General features: G+C 46.2%; 1 protein-coding gene across 1 annotated transcript in view; it reads left to right on the top strand.

Moving 5' to 3' along the window:
• The window catches only part of tafa3a (TAFA chemokine like family member 3a), a 65,736-nt gene that overhangs the window by 35,043 nt on the left and 10,093 nt on the right, over window positions 1-20,600 (top strand). Inside the window, exon 3 of the mRNA XM_077014201.1 lies at window positions 4,492-4,604. Coding sequence (XP_076870316.1) covers window positions 4,492-4,604 — 113 coding nt within the window. The remainder of the gene's footprint in view (window positions 1-4,491; window positions 4,605-20,600) is intronic.

Here is a 20,600-nt window from a genome sequence, read left to right as displayed (position 1 = left end):
CTGTAGGTGTTTATTATGATAAGAACTGCATTCTACTGTAGGTGTTTATTATGATAAGAATAGCAATCGCCTTTAGGTGTTTATTATGATAAGAACAGCATTCTTCAGTAGGTGTTTATTATGATTAGAACAGCATTCTGTAACGGTGGGCGGCGGCAGACGGAAGAGACACGGATCCGCTGGTTGACTCACGGTTACGTTTATTTAACATAAAGATTGCGCAATAGCGCACGAGAAACATTCAGCACACACACACGACGTGCAGAACATAGACAACGACGAGCACAAGACACTGCGCGAACGCACATTAAATAGACAGACCACATCAACCCCACGTGATGACGAGACGAGCCACAGGTGAAACGGATAATGACAAGACCCACGGAGATACACTGACGCAGACGAATAGATGCAGACAACGTTAACACACGCCCCAAAGGAAGGGTTCGGGGACCGTAACGTGACACATTCTCCTGTAGGTGTTTATTATACTGGTGATAAGCACTGTACATCACTAAAACAATGGCATCTTCTGGTATGTGTGCAGTATGCAAATTGGAGAGGATCTATGATAGTCAGAAGGGAGGGAAAAAATGGGTTTTGATTAGACGCCTGGGACAATGGTGGTCGTGTTGAACCATGTAGAAATCACAGACAGTCTAATAGAGAGATTAAAGATGTCTGTGAAAACCTCCCTGACTGGCACATTGAGGATATCTGGACCAGGTCCCTTGTGTGAGCTGACCACCCTAGAGGAGTTAGGCACATCAGGCACTGACCACTGTCCACTGGTAGTTTTACTGTAGGGACACAGTTGTTTGCATCAAATTGAACATAGAAGGAGTATAGCTCATCTGATAGTGAACCCATTAGATCCACATCTGAGGCCTTCCCACCTCTGTAGTCTGGGATTGAGCATTTTATTTCAACAGGAGCTTGAGGTCAGACCCTTGTAGCTTTCAATTGAAGATCGTATCTAGCGTGGTCTAGAGCCCTAGAGTTGGAGGTTGAAGTTTAATTTTGAAGTTTGACGCTGACATGAGTGTTTATCTGTGTTACCTGTTTGTGCTTTTGTCTGTATGTAAGCAGAGGAAACTGGGGGCGTGACCAGCTTTAATGGCCTTGTAGCTGTCTTTGAGTGCAGTGTAACAGAGCAACTGTAATAACTGGGGGAAGGGTTTGTAGTTGTTTTTGAGTGCGGTGTAACAGTGATCTAGTGTCTCAGTGTTAGCTCAGCCTGAGTGGGAAAAATAACATGGTGGCTACATTTGACCAAAACCTTTTTCAGACTCACCCTGTTGAAATCCTCAATAACAGTGAAAGCAGCGTCTAGATGTGAGTGCTCCACACCATTAACAGACTTATGCAGAAAGTTTAGCGCATAACCCTTTCCTGCTTGAAATGTAAGTCACTTATAGAAAGGCAGAACTGAATTTGAGGGGAAGGAAGTGAGGTGGGACTTGTAATGAATTCAGCATCAGGAGAGCAAGGCACAGAAACAACTGAAACATCTGTCGCCCAACGAGAGTTCACCAAAAGACCGATGTCTTGGGTTTTGTGTTGTTAATGTGAGAGGAGAAATGAGCTGTTGCTGTGGGGGTGGGGTAAAAATTAACAATGGGAGTTATAGACGCTGCAAGTGAAATTGTGAAAGGTTTTGTAGTTTGAAGGAACATTGCTAATATTGCTCTTATGAGAGCTGCATTGATGGCATTCTAATCTTACATTAATAACACGTAGGTTCATGTAATTTCATAGTATAATAATAATAATAGTAATAATAATAATGATAGTAATTACAGCTGTGTGTGTCTTGCTCTCCAGTGTTCTCTCATTGTATTTATGAATATGTTCTGTTGGGATTAACAGAGGTTAAGGTTTCTAGAGGCAGCAACAAAGATTCAAATATTCTGCTTAACTAGAAACACAAATTCATGAAAACAAAGTATGTAACTTCCTTTATTTGCCTATCCACATTTTCACTATTCAAAAAACTGCAATTCAAAGGCTCATTGTATCCACACCGAGTGATTAAATAGAGGATTTGACTAAAACACTGATGATATCTTACACTTCATGGATGTGGAGAGGAGAAATGTCTCCTAGGAGACAGAAGCCATGAGGCAGACGCGAGTGGTCTAGACATGGGCTAGCCTCATCCTGCACCAGCCCTGAAAAGTCATGGTTCAAAGCTTTGTAGTTTGGATTTTTGCCAAGCAAAAAGATTTCTGCTTTTTTTAATGTACTTGAAGTGCAAAAGACCACCTGCCATGGCTAAGCTACTGGGGGTTGTTGAAAACGCCGGAAAAAATGTCTAAAATTAATCCTGTTGATTAGAGATGATTGAAGTAACCCCATGATGGGAGCAAAGATGGCAGCCCAGAGAGGCTCACTCAGTCTTGCACAGCCACCCCATACTTGTCGATGGACTCTGGGCTAATAATAAGACTGAATAATAAAAGAATTCCAACTTGGTATTAGCATAAAGGTGATTCAGTGTGAGTGATTTAAAAAATCAAGAGTGGGAAGATTGTACAGTGGAGAATTGTGGTCTTTTACTTCACTAGGGTAAGGACACGGATTCTTTTTCTGCCCACCGGCAAAGTAAAAGGTGTGAGCAATGGTGGCAGGTTTTGGGGACGATCCCTTAGAGCATGCAAACAAGCCCTTACAGAGCAAGTTCAAGACTACAGAACACACAAACAGACACAACGGATATTTATAATCAATATACATACAATATTTTACAAATTATCAAAACACCATGCTATCATACTATTGCCTTCTTATAAGCCTATAACATGAAATATTCTCCCACTAACAGTTTCAGTCTTTGAATATTCCCTTTTCAATTAAAGTAAAGCATAAATTATTAGTGAAGTATGTAAAAAATAAGAATATTTCAACACAAAAAAGGGCTGAATATTGCATGTATTCAGTGCCAGGAAGAACAATGTTGTTCTTTTATAAGACATCTTAAGGTTCTGCCTGAGCAAAGTCAACTCAAAGAACTCTACAATGGTTTTAGCTGAAGGTTTAAGTGCCTGCTTACTCTCTGTGTTTCTGAATAAGCAACAATTATCATAATTTTTTTTATTAAAGTAATAGCGTGTTTCATTATTTGTGTGCTGTATTTTGCAACATTAGTATCCTCTTTGGGGTGGAACAGAGCTACGTTCAGCTTCTTGCATTGGGATTATGTGTCATAAAACAAAATGGTGCTAAATGTATTTGTAATCGTAGATGTTTATTTAAAAAGCATTTATGAAGCTTGCAACATCCATGTGATATTCCAGTTGCCCCTTCGACTCACACGGAGCGTTCCTCGCACCGGGCTATCAACCCATAGCCCTGGAGACGAGCAGTGAGGTTGTGCTTTATTTTTATGAGTGCAATAAACGCCCCAGTTGTAATATTTATTGACACTTTAGAAACTATAGGCACTATACAACTGACAATACTCCGTGGGCTTGAAATAATTGCACCATTTTCTAATAAACTTACGAATCTATTTGAATGAATAAATAGAGTAAAGAGACTATTTGTACGTTAACCCTAAATCACTCTTTGATTGCAGCTTAGGAAGCTGTTTGAATTTTGAATCTGTTAAGAGAGGGCACGGATGCTTTAAAGATTAAAAATAGTCCACTCTTCCTTCAGGAATGCCTGCTTGCAAAAAGCATGATGGACTCAGCACTTTGTACTGCTCCAGCGCGCACACCAACAGCTATCATGAGGCCATGCTCTTATTAAAAGAACAACAGATCTGATCAGTGGATCTCAAGCTTTTACTTCTTGAATTATTTAGACGCTGCGATTTTTTTCCCCCCTCATGCATGTAGCAAGAGTCAGTGGAAACTCCAGACCTCGTCTGAACATATGCGGGAGCCTCATATGTCCTCGCCGTACAAGGAGACCCAGAGCTGAGTGCATGAAACCCATCTTTGCACTAATTTGATAAGATATGCTGGCAGAGGGCTTGAAAGGATGCCTGCGATGTCGAGATTGTTTTTCCCCTTACGAGCGGAACACAGGCTTGGCCCGGCAGAGAGATGAGCCTCTGATTGCTTTTGTGTGTTTGAGTCTCCCTGGACCCCTCACAAAGACAGAGGGGGAATTACTGGCCAACAGCCCTTGATAGTATATCAAGATTACTGTGTTTGCCAGCCAAGAACCGACCACCAACACAGGGAAGGATTGTGTCACGGGCTGACGCATCTGAAGAGCATCTGATTCAGAGGCTGATATTTGAGAGCATACAGTAAATGATTGATGGAATAGCCGAGAATGGAGAGACAAGTAATCTGGTGTTGCTCAGATTGCTGAAGCCAAAGGTGCTTCTGCTAGTGAGCTTTGGGCTCACAAGCGTGTATGTTTGACCTGTATTTGGAATTCGACTGTGATCAGACAGGTTTTTTTTTTGTTGCTGTTGATGTTGATGTTGTTGAAAGGAATCTAACTGTCAGTGTGTGTGTGTGTGTGTGTGTATAGGATGCGGGAGAGAGAGCTGCGGTGCGTGGGCAGGAGAGTGTTACTGCTCGCCGTCTGTCTGCTGTCTCTGTGGGGGCAACTGAGCATGGCCTCATCACACCGCAGCCACATTGGTGAGTCTTTTTCAAACACACACACACACACACACACACACACACACACACACACACACACACACACACACACACACACACACACACACACACACACACACACACACATCACACTCGACTGCACACTTTTGATAATGCTTATTAAGAGTATACCACTGCTAATTCGTTTCAGGTTTGGTGGTGAGTGCTTCTCAGCTGTAGATGAAGGGCAGGTTTTTGAGTCCCGCAAAAGGGACCAGGTGCTTGTGTACTTTCAAAGCTTGTTTCCTTCCGCAAGCTCATTTAACCTCCACTTAACCTCAGCTGGCCCAGGGGTCCGGCAACATGGCGCACCTGTCCAGTCAGCCCCTCCCTCAACTCAACCCGCCTCAGGAGAAATAAAGTAATCAGACCTCCACGGAAAGATCAAGGGGTCTGGCTGTCCCAACTTGGCAAGTCAGATATAGAGAGACCACAGTGGCTAATGCTCACTAAAGTCACCTCAGCTAACAAGAATCTAGCCGCAGTGTATTTTGACAGACGGCTCGGCCAGGCCGCTTTAACAAGGCTTCTCAAAAACGTCGAGCCAAATGAGGCCGAGGAACTCCGGTATAACAGATGAAATGCCATTTGCCACGCCAACTCACTTTTATCATTTCCCATAGAAGCTATAAACACACTCCCGCAATGACAGTCTGGGCTGGAAATAGCTGCTTAGCTATCCAGCGAAGTATCGGCCCATTTCTGCTCAGAAACGGTGAACAAAGACCATCAGCAAATTCACCCTTAAATCACTTTCTTTCATTTCAGCTTAGTTTGTATTTGGAATCTGTTAATATTCTTTAAAGAGTAAAAATGGTACACTCTTCCTTTAAGAATGACTGGTTGCAAAAAGGCCCTTTATGTACTCAGCACTTTGTATTTTTCCATTTTCCATCTTGCCCACAAACAGCTATCACGAGGTTGTGCCGCTATTAAAAGAACAACAGATTTGATTCAGTGGATCAAGGAACTCACAAGCTTTTATTGCTTGTATTATTAAGACACAGTGATTTGGATGTTACTCGGTTTTGCAGAAAGGTCAGACAAACATAATTATCAAGTGATACTGAAGATTTTTTTTTTAATGCTAACCATAAAAAGAGGACTGCAGTTAAATATTAGATATGTTGGGTTTCCTTCCTGGATAAAACATGAAAAATCACCCTAAAAATATTTTTTTAGGCAGATCAGACATTTACTTGATAGCTAATTAATAACTGAATATTTAATCAACAGTTTTTGACCTCATGCATCAGAAGTCATCAATTGGCATTTTGAGGTTTAGAATACTGCAGGGTTCTGTAGGTTTCCAGTGTGTTCCAATAAGACGGAGCCCAGTTTCAGAGGTCACAGCTGGTGACATAGAAGTGCCAAACTCATCAGCAGGATCACACCGATGGAGAGAGAGAGTGAGAGAAATAAAGTGAGAGGGAGAGAGAGAGTGAGAGAAAGAGAGAGAGAGAGAGAATATCAACCCTGAGCTAAAGATGGATGCTGTGACTTAACATTGTGGTAATGAGAAGCAAGCACAGGGTCAGACCAAATCACAGGGCGTGAGCCTGAAGTTGGAAAATAATGTTAGAAGAATGCAGGGCAGCCAAGCCTGTGCAGCATGACAGCAGACACAGCACCCTGCGCTGCTGGGCCCCATGCATCTCAGCAGAGCTGTGTCTTGCTCTCGCATGCCAGGAGGCCTACAAAGACCCATCGGGGACAATGGAAAGAGGCAGCACCAATTAATCTCCCCCTGCCGAGCCAAAGGGCAGCTCTAAATAAAATCGCCCAGCATTTTAGGAGTAGCGACAAAGATAGCAACAAGTTAGGAGGGCCCATCTTTCTCCCTGCAGAGGTGTATGGCAATGGAGTGGGTGATTGATTATGGCGAGGACCCCCGATCGCTCAGGCCTTGGTGGGCAGGGAGAGCCGTGTTCCAGGCTGTTCGAGCTCCAGCGCTCTGGGCTAACACCAGGCTAATCACATATTTGGTCCCAGTAGCTCTCTGAGGTCAGGCCAAGGTGTGCCCAATAAACAAACCTCTTTAGCCCCACTGGCGTAGAGTGGCAGGAGCCTGGGGGCAGCCCAAACACTTCCCACTCGCGCTGTAACCTTAAGAGAGCACACAGATCAACCTAATAACACCACCGAGTCAGCAGCCATGCCAAGACTCATTAGGCAGTCATGAGAGAAGGAGGGAGAGATGGAGAGATGGAGGGAGGGGAGGGGGACGGCGTGGGAGTGGGGTTGGAGTGTAGACGTGCAGAATGGAAGAAGTGGCCTGGGGAAAGAGAAAGAATAGACAGTCCTGCTGTTTGTGATAAAAATAAAATCTCTCATGGAGAGGGTGAAAAAAAAAGAGATTTCAACTCTATTTCCAAATTACATGGTTTAGTGCACTCAACATACACTCACGTTGAGCTGTATTAGAAACACCAATCATGCATTTGCGCTGGTAATATAGGTTGTAATAAATACACTTACCTTAGGGGACCATTCTCCACATAGCAGCGACATTGACGTGGTGGTGTGATGGGAGTGGGGGGTTGTGCCGGTGTAAACAGTTCGACACAGTATTGTTGCTTTGTTGCAGTATTGAGTTTTTACATGTGTCATTGTCACCTTTGAGTCCAGACTGGTCTGTCACCCACAAACCTTTAGCCGGCACAGTTCTTATGACCACAGTTCTTATGACCACAGTTCTTGGTCAGTTTGAGGAGAGCTGACACATTTCATTCATAGCAGCAGAACATGGGTGGTGAATGCATGGCTCAGTTCTGTATTGACAGTTTAACCATTAGGCTACCACGTCAAAAGGCTACTGGTTTCAAGCAGAACTTAATTCCCTAAACCAGGAGGTTTCTAGTATCATGCAGAACTTTGCAAGGAACCCTATCATTGGAATTGGCTTGTATAACATGGTTCTTTATATGTGATTGCAAAAGTGGATACTTAGTATCTCAGACTAAAGCTGAAAGTTAGATTCTGTTCAAACCAGCAGGTGCCTGACACTGGCGATTTACTCTTGGGTGAACCAAGGATTACTTTGGACTTGCAGCCCCATGGCCATGTTGTATTTATGTCCCACCTGTGCCACAGCCCCTGCTATAGCTCTCAGAGTTCTCTAAATGTCAGTGTTATAACCGCACTGGTGGAACGGTTCTTCAATCCGCAGGCCCTAAAGCACTATTCAATAGGTCATAAGTCTACTCTGTTGTGCTTGGTACCAGCACTCAGACCTTCAGGACTCCATCAGGAGCGCTTAAGAAACCCTTAATGAAACGTAGATGTGAACATTTCAACATGAGATGATCTGCTTGTGTGGATGTTATCAAAATGCTGTCTGCTTTTCTTGCCAGAAGGATGCATTTGCAAGTTATTAGTGCACAGCAATCAGGTATTTTCTGATTTGTTAGTCAGGCACCAGAGGGAAAACTGTGGGATTGCTAGGTGTAATAAAAGAGCTGTGAGAAAGGCATTGGAGTAGCTGATTACTGGACGCACCCTGGCAGCTGCTGTCTTCTCTGAGAACACAGTGCTCGAACGGTCAAAGTCATTGTGTCATTCGTATGCTTCAAGAAACACGCACTGTTTATTTGTAATGGGAATAACTGGGGGGTTTAGCAAGTATTGGTAACAAACTGTTTTATATAGGTTAGCATGCAAAACAACAGTTTGATTCACACCAATAAGCATTTGTAGTGCCTTAATTGCATACATTTACTATGGCTCCAATTACTGCACATTCTGTGCATTAACTAGTTGAAGGACAATGGCTTGTTTTACATTCATGGACTGTACGTCTGTGCACCATGGCAATGCAACTAAGCATTCAAAGCGGCAGCACTGCGGGCCTGACATTGACGTTTGGGTTGTGGACATTGGGTTTATATGTTTAAAGGGGAGTAGATGTTACCGTGGTGTGCAAAAGACTTTGTTTATAGGAATTCCCAGCTAGGCAGAGATGGCATGGGGTAGAGAGAGAGAGAGAGAGAGAGAGAGAGAGAGAGAGAGAGAGAGAGAGAGAGAGAGAGAGACCCTTCCTACTTGTTTTGTTCTCTGAAGGCCAGGTCATTCTCTCCTCTAGGCTGAAGAGAGTCACATGCCTTGGTCTCCACAATAGATGAGACCAGAGCTACTCCATGACATTTGGAGAGTAGGTGAAGGACAAAACGACAGATATGGCCAAAGAGAGCTGTAGAGGGGAAAAGAGTCCAGCATTATACCACTCATGGCTGAAAGAACCAGGTCCCAGGTTCTTTGTTGTTACGAGTAGCTGCCATTAGATTAGGAACGTTCTTTAAAGCGACATCTTCCCTTCCTGCTCTGAAATCGCCTTTGTGCCCTTACTGCCACGACATCTTCTCCATGAGAAGTGGCGTACGCGGCACTCAGACTGATCGTGGGGCTTATGCGTTTATTCTGCTCTGTATTTAAGCTTTATGTCACTGACATGTGACGTGTGATATTTGGAATGATTAATATTTGAAAAAAGTGTGATTTGTCATGAATGAACTTTTTCCTGGATTGTAACTTGAACTGAATGATGCAGGAGGAATGACATGTGTTTGTGGGGCACGGTGTACGGTACATTAAACTTTGAACTTTGTACACTGAACGTCTACTGTATGGAAGAAAACTGTATCTATAATAAGTGGACCATTAGAAAGTATTCACTGTCAAAGTTGAAAGCTAATGGCCATTTTCAACACATTTTCAGCACAATATTAAGTATACCAGCACAAATATTAGTAATACTATAATATAAGTGGCCCTCAGAGCAACATATGTAAAGCTGTAATTTTCCGTTCTTGATTTCGAAAACTGTCTTGCACTTTCTGTTCTTAAGCACTATCACTATTTCAGCACCGCACTTATCAGGCTAACTGGACTGGACTCGCACACACTCTAATCACTGATCGCATCCATGCTATTACTTATTATTAGCCTTTCTTTAATACCTCTTGAGATGTAGGGCCCGATGCCCTCAGACGCAGAGCAATGTGGTTTCTTCTGTTTTGGCTGATAATAACAGGAGATAACAATTTTTACTGATATAAGCAATTAACCCGCACAAGTTACCTTCTGAAAGCCTTTCTCGTCCCTGACTCCAGCTCTTATAAGGGCAAAGACATGTGTAGTGTGGGGTGCTGGAATTTTCTGTCACACACACACGTAAAATGCTCGTTGGGATTATTATTGCTAATTGGTCGTCTGAAGGTGGTTGTGTTCACTGCTTTTTGTTTGTAGTTTGAAGTTTGCTTTAGACTGTTTGCTGTGACATCATTCATCAGGCTGAAGTGGTGTTTGCTTTATACTTTATCAGAGAGAACAAAGCAAATCATTTTAATAGCTTCAATTGGAAAATGACTGTTAATTTTATAATTATGAGAACCGTTTAGTTTTTTTAATTCTTAATTAAAAAGTACTTTTTCTTTAGGAATAGAGAGTATTACACTGATTGATTGTAGTAAATAAAATAAATAAATACATAAATAAAGAAATAAAGCAAACCCATGCATGTGCATGCTTGCACACACACCCACACCCACACTCGAGCACACACACACACACACACACACACACACACACACACACACACACACACACACACACACACACACACACACACACACACACACACAACCTTGTGAAAGGCAGTGACATTTCCACTTGCCTTTACCCAGTTAATATTTGCATGATGATAATGAGGATCTTCTCCACTGGTTGGTTTTAAGGGCCAGACTTTTTATTTTTCCGTACAGGGTTTGTTTTGATCAAACAGCGGTAGGCGATGTCAGGAATCAGAACACTGCTTTCACCACTTCTCTTATTACTAGTTATTAACAGACTGATTGTCCAAAATTGTAAATATAAAGATATTTGCTTTAATAACTGTCCCTTTGAAACCATAACCATAAGTAATAATGCAATATAAATCATCCTGGAAGACATTTATGAGCATGTGTCCCTTGAAGAGATGCAGAAGGAACCGAGAGAGTAAGAGCATTCGAAAATTTTAGGAAATTATCCCCTCCTTCTGTCTTTAATGTGACGCTAAGATGGTCACATCTAGTCCCTCACTGGAGGCAGTTTGAGCCAAGTGAAACAGAATGTTCTAGAACTCGAGTGAAATAAAAGGCTCTAAAATGAGGTCTATCAATCGCTGCTGTAGTCTCTGCATTACATTCTGTGACTGTGTGCTTGCTTGTGTATCACTTTGGGAATAAAATGCTCGACACAGTGTCCTGAGCATGCCATAAAGGAGAGGCGAGCAAGGCTGAAATGTCTAGGCTGTGTACCCAGCTACACGAACGGGCCGTGGAATTTAACGGTATTGGACTTGTTCGTCTTTTACCCACATTCCCAAAAATAGATTGCCTGCTACTGCCCAGTGTCCAAGTGACCAATTTGGAGAAACCATCTTAGTGTCAGGTAGAAAGATACACCTGTCTGCTGGCCCAGAATGACCAGTGGCCCAAGCAGAAAATCAATGCGGTTTAAATTATGAATACAGAAATGGCCCGTGCTGGGGAGCAGTGTTCTCCTATACTGTGTTCTATATATACTATATAGTATACTATACTACTATACTATACTACTATACTATACTATACTACTATACTATACTATACTATATATCTATACTATACAGTGTTCTCCTAGACTGTGCGGAGGCCGGAGAAGTGAGGCAGCAGTAGGTTAATGATTCTTGAACAGGGCTCAGTTAATGTAATTTAGACAATTAGGAATTCACATTTATAATATTTCACCTTTGTCTGGAGGTCTTTTACTCAATGTTCAGTGTAATCTTGATAATTAAGAATTAATCCTTGCAATATTTCACCTTGATCCACCATAGCTCTGTTAAATGGTGAGTCACTGTGCCATAGAGGGTCATACTGTACCACATATCAGCTCCTGTGACGTTGGTGACCACTTTCTGAGACACTGATTCTAGAAACACTTTGCCTATATGTGCTAATTTTGCTAAAAACAAAGTGATGCTGAAACGCAGCAGATATACATATGAGATCACGAGTAGCGCAACCTATTATGCCTTTCATCGTTCTTCATCTGAAGAATTTTCTAACTGCGAGCAGAAACCCAACACATCCGTGCACCACTACCTCCAAAATTTCTTCCCAGTTCACATCACATGATTTCCACCCCACCTGCGCCCCGAGTTAAGATGGCGCTCGCTGCCGGGTGAGGATGAAAACAGCACAGGAAACGGATGGGTGTTTGCAACCACGGCACCACGTGCGATGACATCTCAGCTGTCAGTCACATTTGGGAGTCTTGGAGCAGAGGGTGCCCGTGTGTGTGTGTGTGTGTGTGTGTGTGTGTGTGTGTGTGTGTGAGAGAGAGAGAGAGAGAGAGAGAGAGAGAGAGAGAGAGAGAGAGAGAGAGAGAGAGGAGATGTAAAACACTACTGGCACTTTGAGGGTGGGTACGGCATGCTATTTAGAGCAAACATGACTGGCATCTTGACATGGAGCACGTGTCTGTGCAACGAACAGGAGATGCTGTAATGCTGTAGGAGTAAACAGTTTCTTCAGACCTTACCCCTCTGCTCCGCTACAGATATTTTATCAATCCAAAAGCTTAATTAACTAAAGATAAAGTGCATTACACATGACATAGCATACAATAGTGTTATCAACGTCGTTGGGCTTTTCTTTGCTTGGATGGCAATTAGCCAATGCCTGGAGTGATGGGCTTCATTTTAACTTGCCCTCACCGTGTAGCATACATGGTGATATAATCCTAGCTGAGCGGTGATCAAGTGGTAGCGTGTTTGCCATTAGTTTCAGGGTGCTGCTGTTTTTTTTGTCCTAGGAACTGAAATGTAATAACATTCAGAGGTCATTGACTGAGATGGGCGTGTGATTCCTCAAGGGAGGGCCATTGATCAGAAGTCACCGCTAAAAGCGCGGTGTGGAGATGGATGATGCCGGAGAGAAGTTTATTTGTGCCACGGGCCCATTGTGGCGGGGGATCTGTCAGCCTCAGCAGTCTCTATGGCCGCCGCCATGACCAAATGGGCAGTCTGGTCTCACACAAGGGTGGGAGAAGACAGTGGTAGAGGAAGCGGGCCTTTGGGTTTTTTACATAATAATGCTTTTCATTCATTGACATATATGGATTAGCTATTGTAAAACGTACAGTGGCCTCATTAGGTTCATGCTGAACTGCTTGGGTAGTGCTTTGTGCATACATGTTTCTGCAGTCATATCCTGAGCTGATTTTCTTAGCAGATGTGGTTTTCACCTTTACGTAATGTTGATGACTTCAGAGCAGATGGCTTTATATTTCATTTACTCATACAGGTCTCCTGTGACTGACAAGTGGTTTCCAAGTTCTTGACATTTTTTTAAGACCAGCTTCCACTTACTGCAGTCCTAAAGTGCGAATAATAAGATTTGAGCTCTTTGGCGAGGGTGAGTCTTCCTTTAAATACAGCGATGTTCGGTGAAGTGGTGGTTTGCTGTAGCAGGCAGTGAGCCTGTCCAGCCTCCTGTGCTTTTGGCCTGTGGTCCTTTTCATCTCGGTCTCCGCTAATTCCCATTTAACACCCAGCCTGTCGCGCTGGGCTTTCGGTGTGTCAGAGCGGCGCGGAGCTGACAGAGGGCGAGAATTCCCGCCGTAGAGGTCCTGCCTTCAAACGCGCACCTACATCATTTATTAATGCCCGCTGCATTTGTATGCCTCTCCACTGGTGTTTATTAATGCGGGCAGTTTGAGGCTTTGCCTGGGCATGCGCCAGCTGGGCATTTGCCCCACATAGCGTTCGGCCCAGCGCACCACAGGTACCACAGCACCAGAACCAGTACCAGAACCCCCCCCTATGCCTCGACGTCCTCTCCCATCAGGAACCCCCTCCACAAAACCCATGGCATATTCATGCCGAATGCCCAATAAAGAGTATTTGATGTGACATCTATTCATTTGGATTTCTCCGAGCCGGGCTCAGTGGCTGTTCCCCCCTCCGGGCTCCCTCCCCGTTCTGATCCCGGGACTGGAGCCGTGAGAAGCCCCGGCTGTTTGATCCCGCCGCTCCGCACGCCACAGATGGCTGCCTCCTCCATCGCTTCAGTAACAGTTTCATAAGTGACTTGCTGTAAATTGCGGCGCCGACGCTGCGGTAATTGGGCCGCCGGTGCCCCCCCCCCCTCGCCAGAGCCCTTTACTAAGGGAAAGAAAGTGAAAGGGGAAGAAGGAGAGATGAGAGGAAGGAACGTTTCTCCCCGCCCGCCGCCGGCCCGATAAGTAATAAGTGTTAGGACAGATGGAGGGAGAGTGAGTCTGATCACTGAATTACTGGGAGAGAGAGAGAGAGAGAGAGAGAGAGAGAGAGAGAGAGAGAGAGAGAGAGAGAGAGAGAGAGAGAGAGAGAGAGAGAGAGAGAGAGAGAGAGAGAGAGCGTGCTCGGTACCGCCACCGTGGCAGGGCCCAGATAATGCGCTGCAGCTGCACGCTGCCAGACGTTTAATTGAGCCCGAGAGCACTGCCCGCACTGGCCCCGCTCCACACACTCCATCCTGGGTGCAAATACAAATGGCTAAACGGTCGAACGGCGTAATGGGATTTCACTGGAATTCATAACTCTGCAGGTCGCTTGCTTGCAAACGGGTGTAGCTGTGCTCTCGCTGTATATGAATATTTGGAGCTTAAAACAAACCAGTCGGACTTAATCGTCTGCGATTCGCCCGGTATGGAGTAACACACCATACGTACCATTCTTTGATGCATCACCTCATATCTGAATATCATTATTAAACATACAACACTCATTAGAGTCAACAAATAAAAGAAATATATAGCAGTATAGTTCTTATCCAGTCTTTCAGCAATTCCTCCATTTCCTTTTATCCGTTGGAGAAACCTAACCTGTGCAGGGCATGTGCCTGTGTCCAGGCCAGCACAGCATCTATGAATTCTTCATGATGTTATTTTACTCGCTGACGACTGAATCGATATCAGCCTTCTTCCTTTATTGAGCGTGACATATTGACGAAGGGAAAAGACAGAGCCTGTTTCTATACGGCATCTAAGAGCTGGTTCAACTAGTACACAGTAGGCTCTGAACATCATGATACAGAAACAGGTACACGCACGTGCGCACACACACACACACACACACACACACACACACACACACACACTCTTGCTTGCTCCACTGAACAGCTGAGGCTGATGCTGTCTGCCAGTCCCTGCTTAGACAGTTAGAGGACTGGATCGTCCCCCGGTGGCCTCTCTGGGTGTGCTCCATGCGTGAGCTTGCGGCCGGATGAAGGCGGGCAGTGGGGATTTGGGCTTCAGCTGCTCACTGGGCTCCACCGAGCCCAAACTCCAGCCTTCCTCTCCACCTCAAGCCTTCTTATTTCACCATGTCATTCATTCATGACTTATTTCAAAGGCATTCATATCCCACATCTATGTTACTGCAGCGCCCGGAGTTCCCAAGGCAGAAACTTTAGATGAAATTACATGTGAACATTTTGATGGCCAAACAACACAACTGCTGTTTTGATTTCATTTTAGGTGAAGTTGATGATAAGTTAGCAATACTCCATTTTGAGCTTTTCTTTGGCTTTTTAGTGGTGTGTAAATACAGCCTCAGAACAGCAGTCTGTTAGGTCATGACTCTTCCACTGCAGACAAAGCTAATAGCTAATTTCATACCAACATACCTCGTCTGTTTTTTCTATAGCTGTTGTCATGCTTGCTCTTTAGACAAAACAGCTCAAGGCTAAAAAAAACTTACACCTGGTGAGCAGACAGACTAGTTGAAAAAAGCAGCCTCACATGGGAAGGGTGGGTGTAATGCGTGATCTTCATTGCTTCATTTAGTTGGCTATAATATGTTCTCGGCTTTATTTTTAAATCACCTTTACCCTTGTGTCACACAGCTCACACAGCTGATAATGTCACACAGCTCAACATTCCATGTTTTTACCTATCAAATCGCATTAAAGGAGAACAGAGCGAAGACACAGACACGTTAACTGCTCTTGACAAGTGTCGGCAACATTTTCACATCCTGTGAAAAGATCTTTGCGACGGCACGGTAGATGTCTAGGTTTGTTCAGAAAATCTGCAGGTTACTCCTAAGCCTTGTTTTCTTGTTAAATGACACCGCTGTCCATACATGTTTACTGCGAGGGAATCTGTAATGGAAAGTTTAGGAGGTTATATCTGTAACATCAGGGGGGTTACGTGATCATGGGGCGGACGCACTGGCGCTGGAGAGCGGGACTCTAGACTACTGGCAGTAGCCATACTGGCTAACTGCCTAGTGTTTGTTCGTAGCACTCTACTCTTGCGTGGCATTCTACACTCTACTAAATACTCAGAAGAACACAACACAGAACCATATGGAATCAAAAACAACTATATTTACAAGGTGTAGATAACGACGAACATATCAAAACATAACAAGAGGCAATACAGAGATACTGAAGCTAAAACACGAAACATAAACAGAACAGACAAAAACGAAGACCATAAGAACACGTAGGCTACGATACTAAACACAAACTCTCAAAAACGAAGACCATAAGAACACGTAGGCTACGATACTAAACACAAACTCTCAGGACCACGCACAGCTAGAACATAACATAAGGACAATGTGACCGACACTAACCACAACACCAGGCAAACTTAAACACAACGACTGGAAACTCAACGAAACTAAAACACGCCTTACACACGTAACTTGAACGACGTACACACAACAAACTTTAACAAGGAGAACGACACCAAAAGCAAAGCACGAGAGACCTAGAATCATAAACTCAAAAACTGAAGGTAAGCAAGACTAGAGGGATACATACAAACAGAAGTACAGGCAAGACTTATCCATAAGCATACGAACATAAGCAAAACATACCACTTCGACACGGAAGCACACGCAAAACCTAAACTACCCATAAACATACAAACAGAAGTACTCGCAAGAGTCAGAATGAAACATAAACCACGGCAATACAAACTCAGACTTAAACATAACATTGACCCACAAAGAAAACCCAAAACACAAGGACTTTATACAAACCTAAACGAACACTCAAACAAGCAACAGCTGAAACCAATGAAACAAAAACAGGCAGAACTAAACAGAGAAGACCAGAGGAGGAGGAGCCAGGCCAGACAGACAGGAAGGGGGCGGAGCTAGGTGTGACAGAACCCCCCCTCTAAAGCGCCACTCCGGGGCGCTTAAAAACCATACAAGAAAACAAAACAAGTCACGTAGAAACAGGGGCAAAACCAGGACGGACAACACGGAAACCAGGACACCAGCTAGAAAACATGGAGGCAGGCCCAGATGCAGAAGTTGGCGAACACCTAAGACCAGAACAAAACGTAGAAGACACGGAAGAGGCAGGGGACACAGGGGCAGTGAAAGGAAGCGAGACACTGGACACTGTCGGCACATCGCCGAAGAATGAACCGGATCCTGCTGGATGCATGTCGGGAGGCGAGGCTGTGGAAACAAACAAAACCGGGCGTGTGCATGGGAGCGGATGAGGAACCAGCCAAACAGTCAGAGGGGGTAGAAGTACGTACGGTAGCAGACCTGGGGGGAGACACCGGATCGGAGGAACAGGAGAACACAGAGGTGAGTATACGAAAAACCACAGATACATGAACGGGAACGAGTTGAACGAACTGACAAGGAACCGGAACCATACAGGGTACAAAAACACACGAACCTGAAACAGACACGGGTACAGAGACGACAGAGGAACAATAGGTGGTCACAGGAACTGGTACGAATACATAACCAGGGACAGGAGTCCAGAACAAAAGTCTCATGTGGGCCATGTGTCCCAGGAGTTCCCACATTGTGGGGGTTATGTCAACCCCTGTGCCACAGTCATGGTCCCCTTGGGTGGCTCTCTCCAGCAGTCCCTGTGGCTGGGTAGGGGGAATGGGCTGCGCAGGTCCTGGCCCAGGCTTAGTAGTCCAAGGATCGGGCAAAGACCCCTTGCAGGACACCGGGATGGGCGGCAACGACCACCTCCCTGCAGCGGGAACAGGTGGCGACAACGGCGGCGACCATCTCTGGGCAGCAGGAACAGGCGGAGGCGGCGGCGGCGACCCCCTCCGGGCAGCAGGAACAGGCGGCGGCGGCGACCCCCTCCGGGCAGCAGGAACAGGCGCCGGCGGCGACCCCCTCCGGGCAGCAGGAACAGGCGCCGGCGTCGGCGGCGACCCCCTCCGGGCAGCAGGAACCGGCGTGGACGACCCCTCCAGGGTCGCGGGTGCAGGAACCGGCGTGGACGACCCCTCCAGGGTCGCGGGTGCAGGAACCGGCGTGGACGACCCCTCCTGGGTCGCGGGTGCAGGAACCGGCGTGGACGACCCCTCCTGGGTCGCGGGTGCAGGAACCGGCGTGGACGACCCCTCCTGGGTCGCGGGTGCAGGAACCGGCGTGGACGACCCCTCCTGGGTCGCGGGTGCAGCAGCCGGCGTGGACGACCCCTCCTGGGTCGCGGGTGCAGCAGCCGGCGTGGACGACCTCTCCTGGGTCGCCGGGACAGCAGCCGGCGTGGACGACCTCTCCTGGGTCGCCGGGACAGCAGCCGGCGTGGACGACCTCTCCTGGGTCGCCGGGACAGCAGCCGGCGTGGACGACCCCTCCTGGGTCGCCGGGACAGCAGCCGGCGTGGACGACCCCTCCTGGGTCGCCGGGACAGCAGCCGGCGTGGACGACCTCTCCTGGGTCGCCGGGACAGCAGCCGGCGTGGTCCGTTGGCGGGCAGCGGGTACCGGCGGAGGCAGCTCTGGCTCCCTACGGGGCAAGGGAACAGGTGCACACCTTTCCCGGGCCTGCGGTATACTCGCCAACCTCTCCTGGGCCTCGCACTCACAGGCAGGACCCTCCGGGGTCTCGGTGACGCTCACAGGCCGCTGCTGGGCCTCGGTGACGCTCACAGGCCGCTGCTGGGCCTCGGTGACGCTCACAGGCCGCTGCTGGGCCTCGGGTACGCACTCTGACCGCTCCCGGGCCTCGGGTACGCACTCTGACCGCTCCTGGGCGGCTGGCGTAGGCGCAGGCTGGGCGGCTGGCGTAGGCGCAGGCTGGGCGGCTGGCGTAGGCGCAGGCTGGGCGGCTGGCGTAGGCGCAGGCTGGGCGGCTGGCGTAGGCGCAGGCTGGGCGGCTGGCGTAGGCGCTCTGAGGTACTGTTCAGCCCTACGGGCTGCTACCTCCTCAGGGTCGGACCAGTCATGTGTCCAATGCTCAGAGTTGTGCTTGCCAAAGCGAGCCCTGAGCATGTCAAAAAATCCCTCCAGAGTCCCCATCTCCTGTGGTCTCTGGGTCATAAGAAGATCGGCCCATTGGAGGGCCTTCCCCTCCAGATACTGTAGTAGGTATCTAACCTTAAGAAACTCGGGAGGTTGTGGGCCGAGCAAACAGTCAAAAAACAACCTGCTCTGGAGGACAAAACCTTCCAGAGGGCCCTCCCCATTATACTCATGTGGAGGATTAATCTCAGATGGCAGTTCAAACGGCTCACCCCGTTTTAGGCGCAAAAGCAGATCCCCAGGGACAGGGAAGATCTCCACTCCATACTCTCTCGCTGCGTCCTGATCTGGTGGGTCAATCTGTAACGTCGGGGGGGGTTACGTGATCATGGGGCGGACGCACTGGCGCTGGAGAGCGGGACTCTAGACTACTGGCAGTAGCCATACTGGCTAACTGCCTAGTGTTTGTTCGTAGCACTCTACTCTTGCGTGGCATTCTACACTCTACTAAATACTCAGAAGAACACAACACAGAACCATATGGAATCAAAAACAACTATATTTACAAGGTGTAGATAACGACGAACATATCAAAACATAACAAGAGGCAATACAGAGATACTGAAGCTAAAACACGAAACATAAACAGAACAGACAAAAACGAAGACCATAAGAACACGTAGGCTACGATACTAAACACAAACTCTCAAAAACGAAGACCATAAGAACACGTAGGCTACGATACTAAACACAAACTCTCAGGACCACGCACAGCTAGAACATAACATAAGGACAATGTGACCGACACTAACCACAACACCAGGCAAACTTAAACACAACGACTGGAAACTCAACGAAACTAAAACACGCCTTACACACGTAACTTGAACGACGTACACACAACAAACTTTAACAAGGAGAACGACACCAAAAGCAAAGCACGAGAGACCTAGAATCATAAACTCAAAAACTGAAGGTAAGCAAGACTAGAGGGATACATACAAACAGAAGTACAGGCAAGACTTATCCATAAGCATACGAACATAAGCAAAACATACCACTTCGACACGGAAGCACACGCAAAACCTAAACTACCCATAAACATACAAACAGAAGTACTCGCAAGAGTCAGAATGAAACATAAACCACGGCAATACAAACTCAGACTTAAACATAACATTGACCCACAAAGAAAACCCAAAACACAAGGACTTTATACAAACCTAAACGAACACTCAAACAAGCAACAGCTGAAACCAATGAAACAAAAACAGGCAGAACTAAACAGAGAAGACCAGAGGAGGAGGAGCCAGGCCAGACAGACAGGAAGGGGGCGGAGCTAGGTGTGACAATATCTCCATGCGCGCTGTGTTTTTAGATCGGTAATTAAACAAACGCTTGTTGTTTGGCATATTTTAATTCAGTGAGATTGCTTTGAATATTTGCATTTGCTCTGCATATATGCATGCAGTCAGGTGGAATGTGGCCTATATTGTTTCGGAGGCGTGTTGAACCCTGAAGTTCAGTGCGGAGCAGACACATTGCGCAGTGCCTAGTGCAGCAGTCGCTAGTGCGGCGAGCCAAGGGACACCCGGGATCCTGTCATCCTCTGTTTAAGGAGATCTCACCGCCTTCTGCATAAACATATTTGCATAAACCTTTCTACTGTTTCCAGGTGGTGGATTGTAGGAGAGGTGGTGTAGCAGCAGACTACACCTGCAG

Source organism: Brachyhypopomus gauderio, chromosome 8 (assembly GCF_052324685.1).
Source record: "Brachyhypopomus gauderio isolate BG-103 chromosome 8, BGAUD_0.2, whole genome shotgun sequence".
NCBI lineage: Eukaryota > Metazoa > Chordata > Actinopteri > Gymnotiformes > Hypopomidae > Brachyhypopomus > Brachyhypopomus gauderio.
Note: the sequence above shows the minus strand (reverse complement) of the source record. Positions and strands in the feature narration are given on the sequence as shown.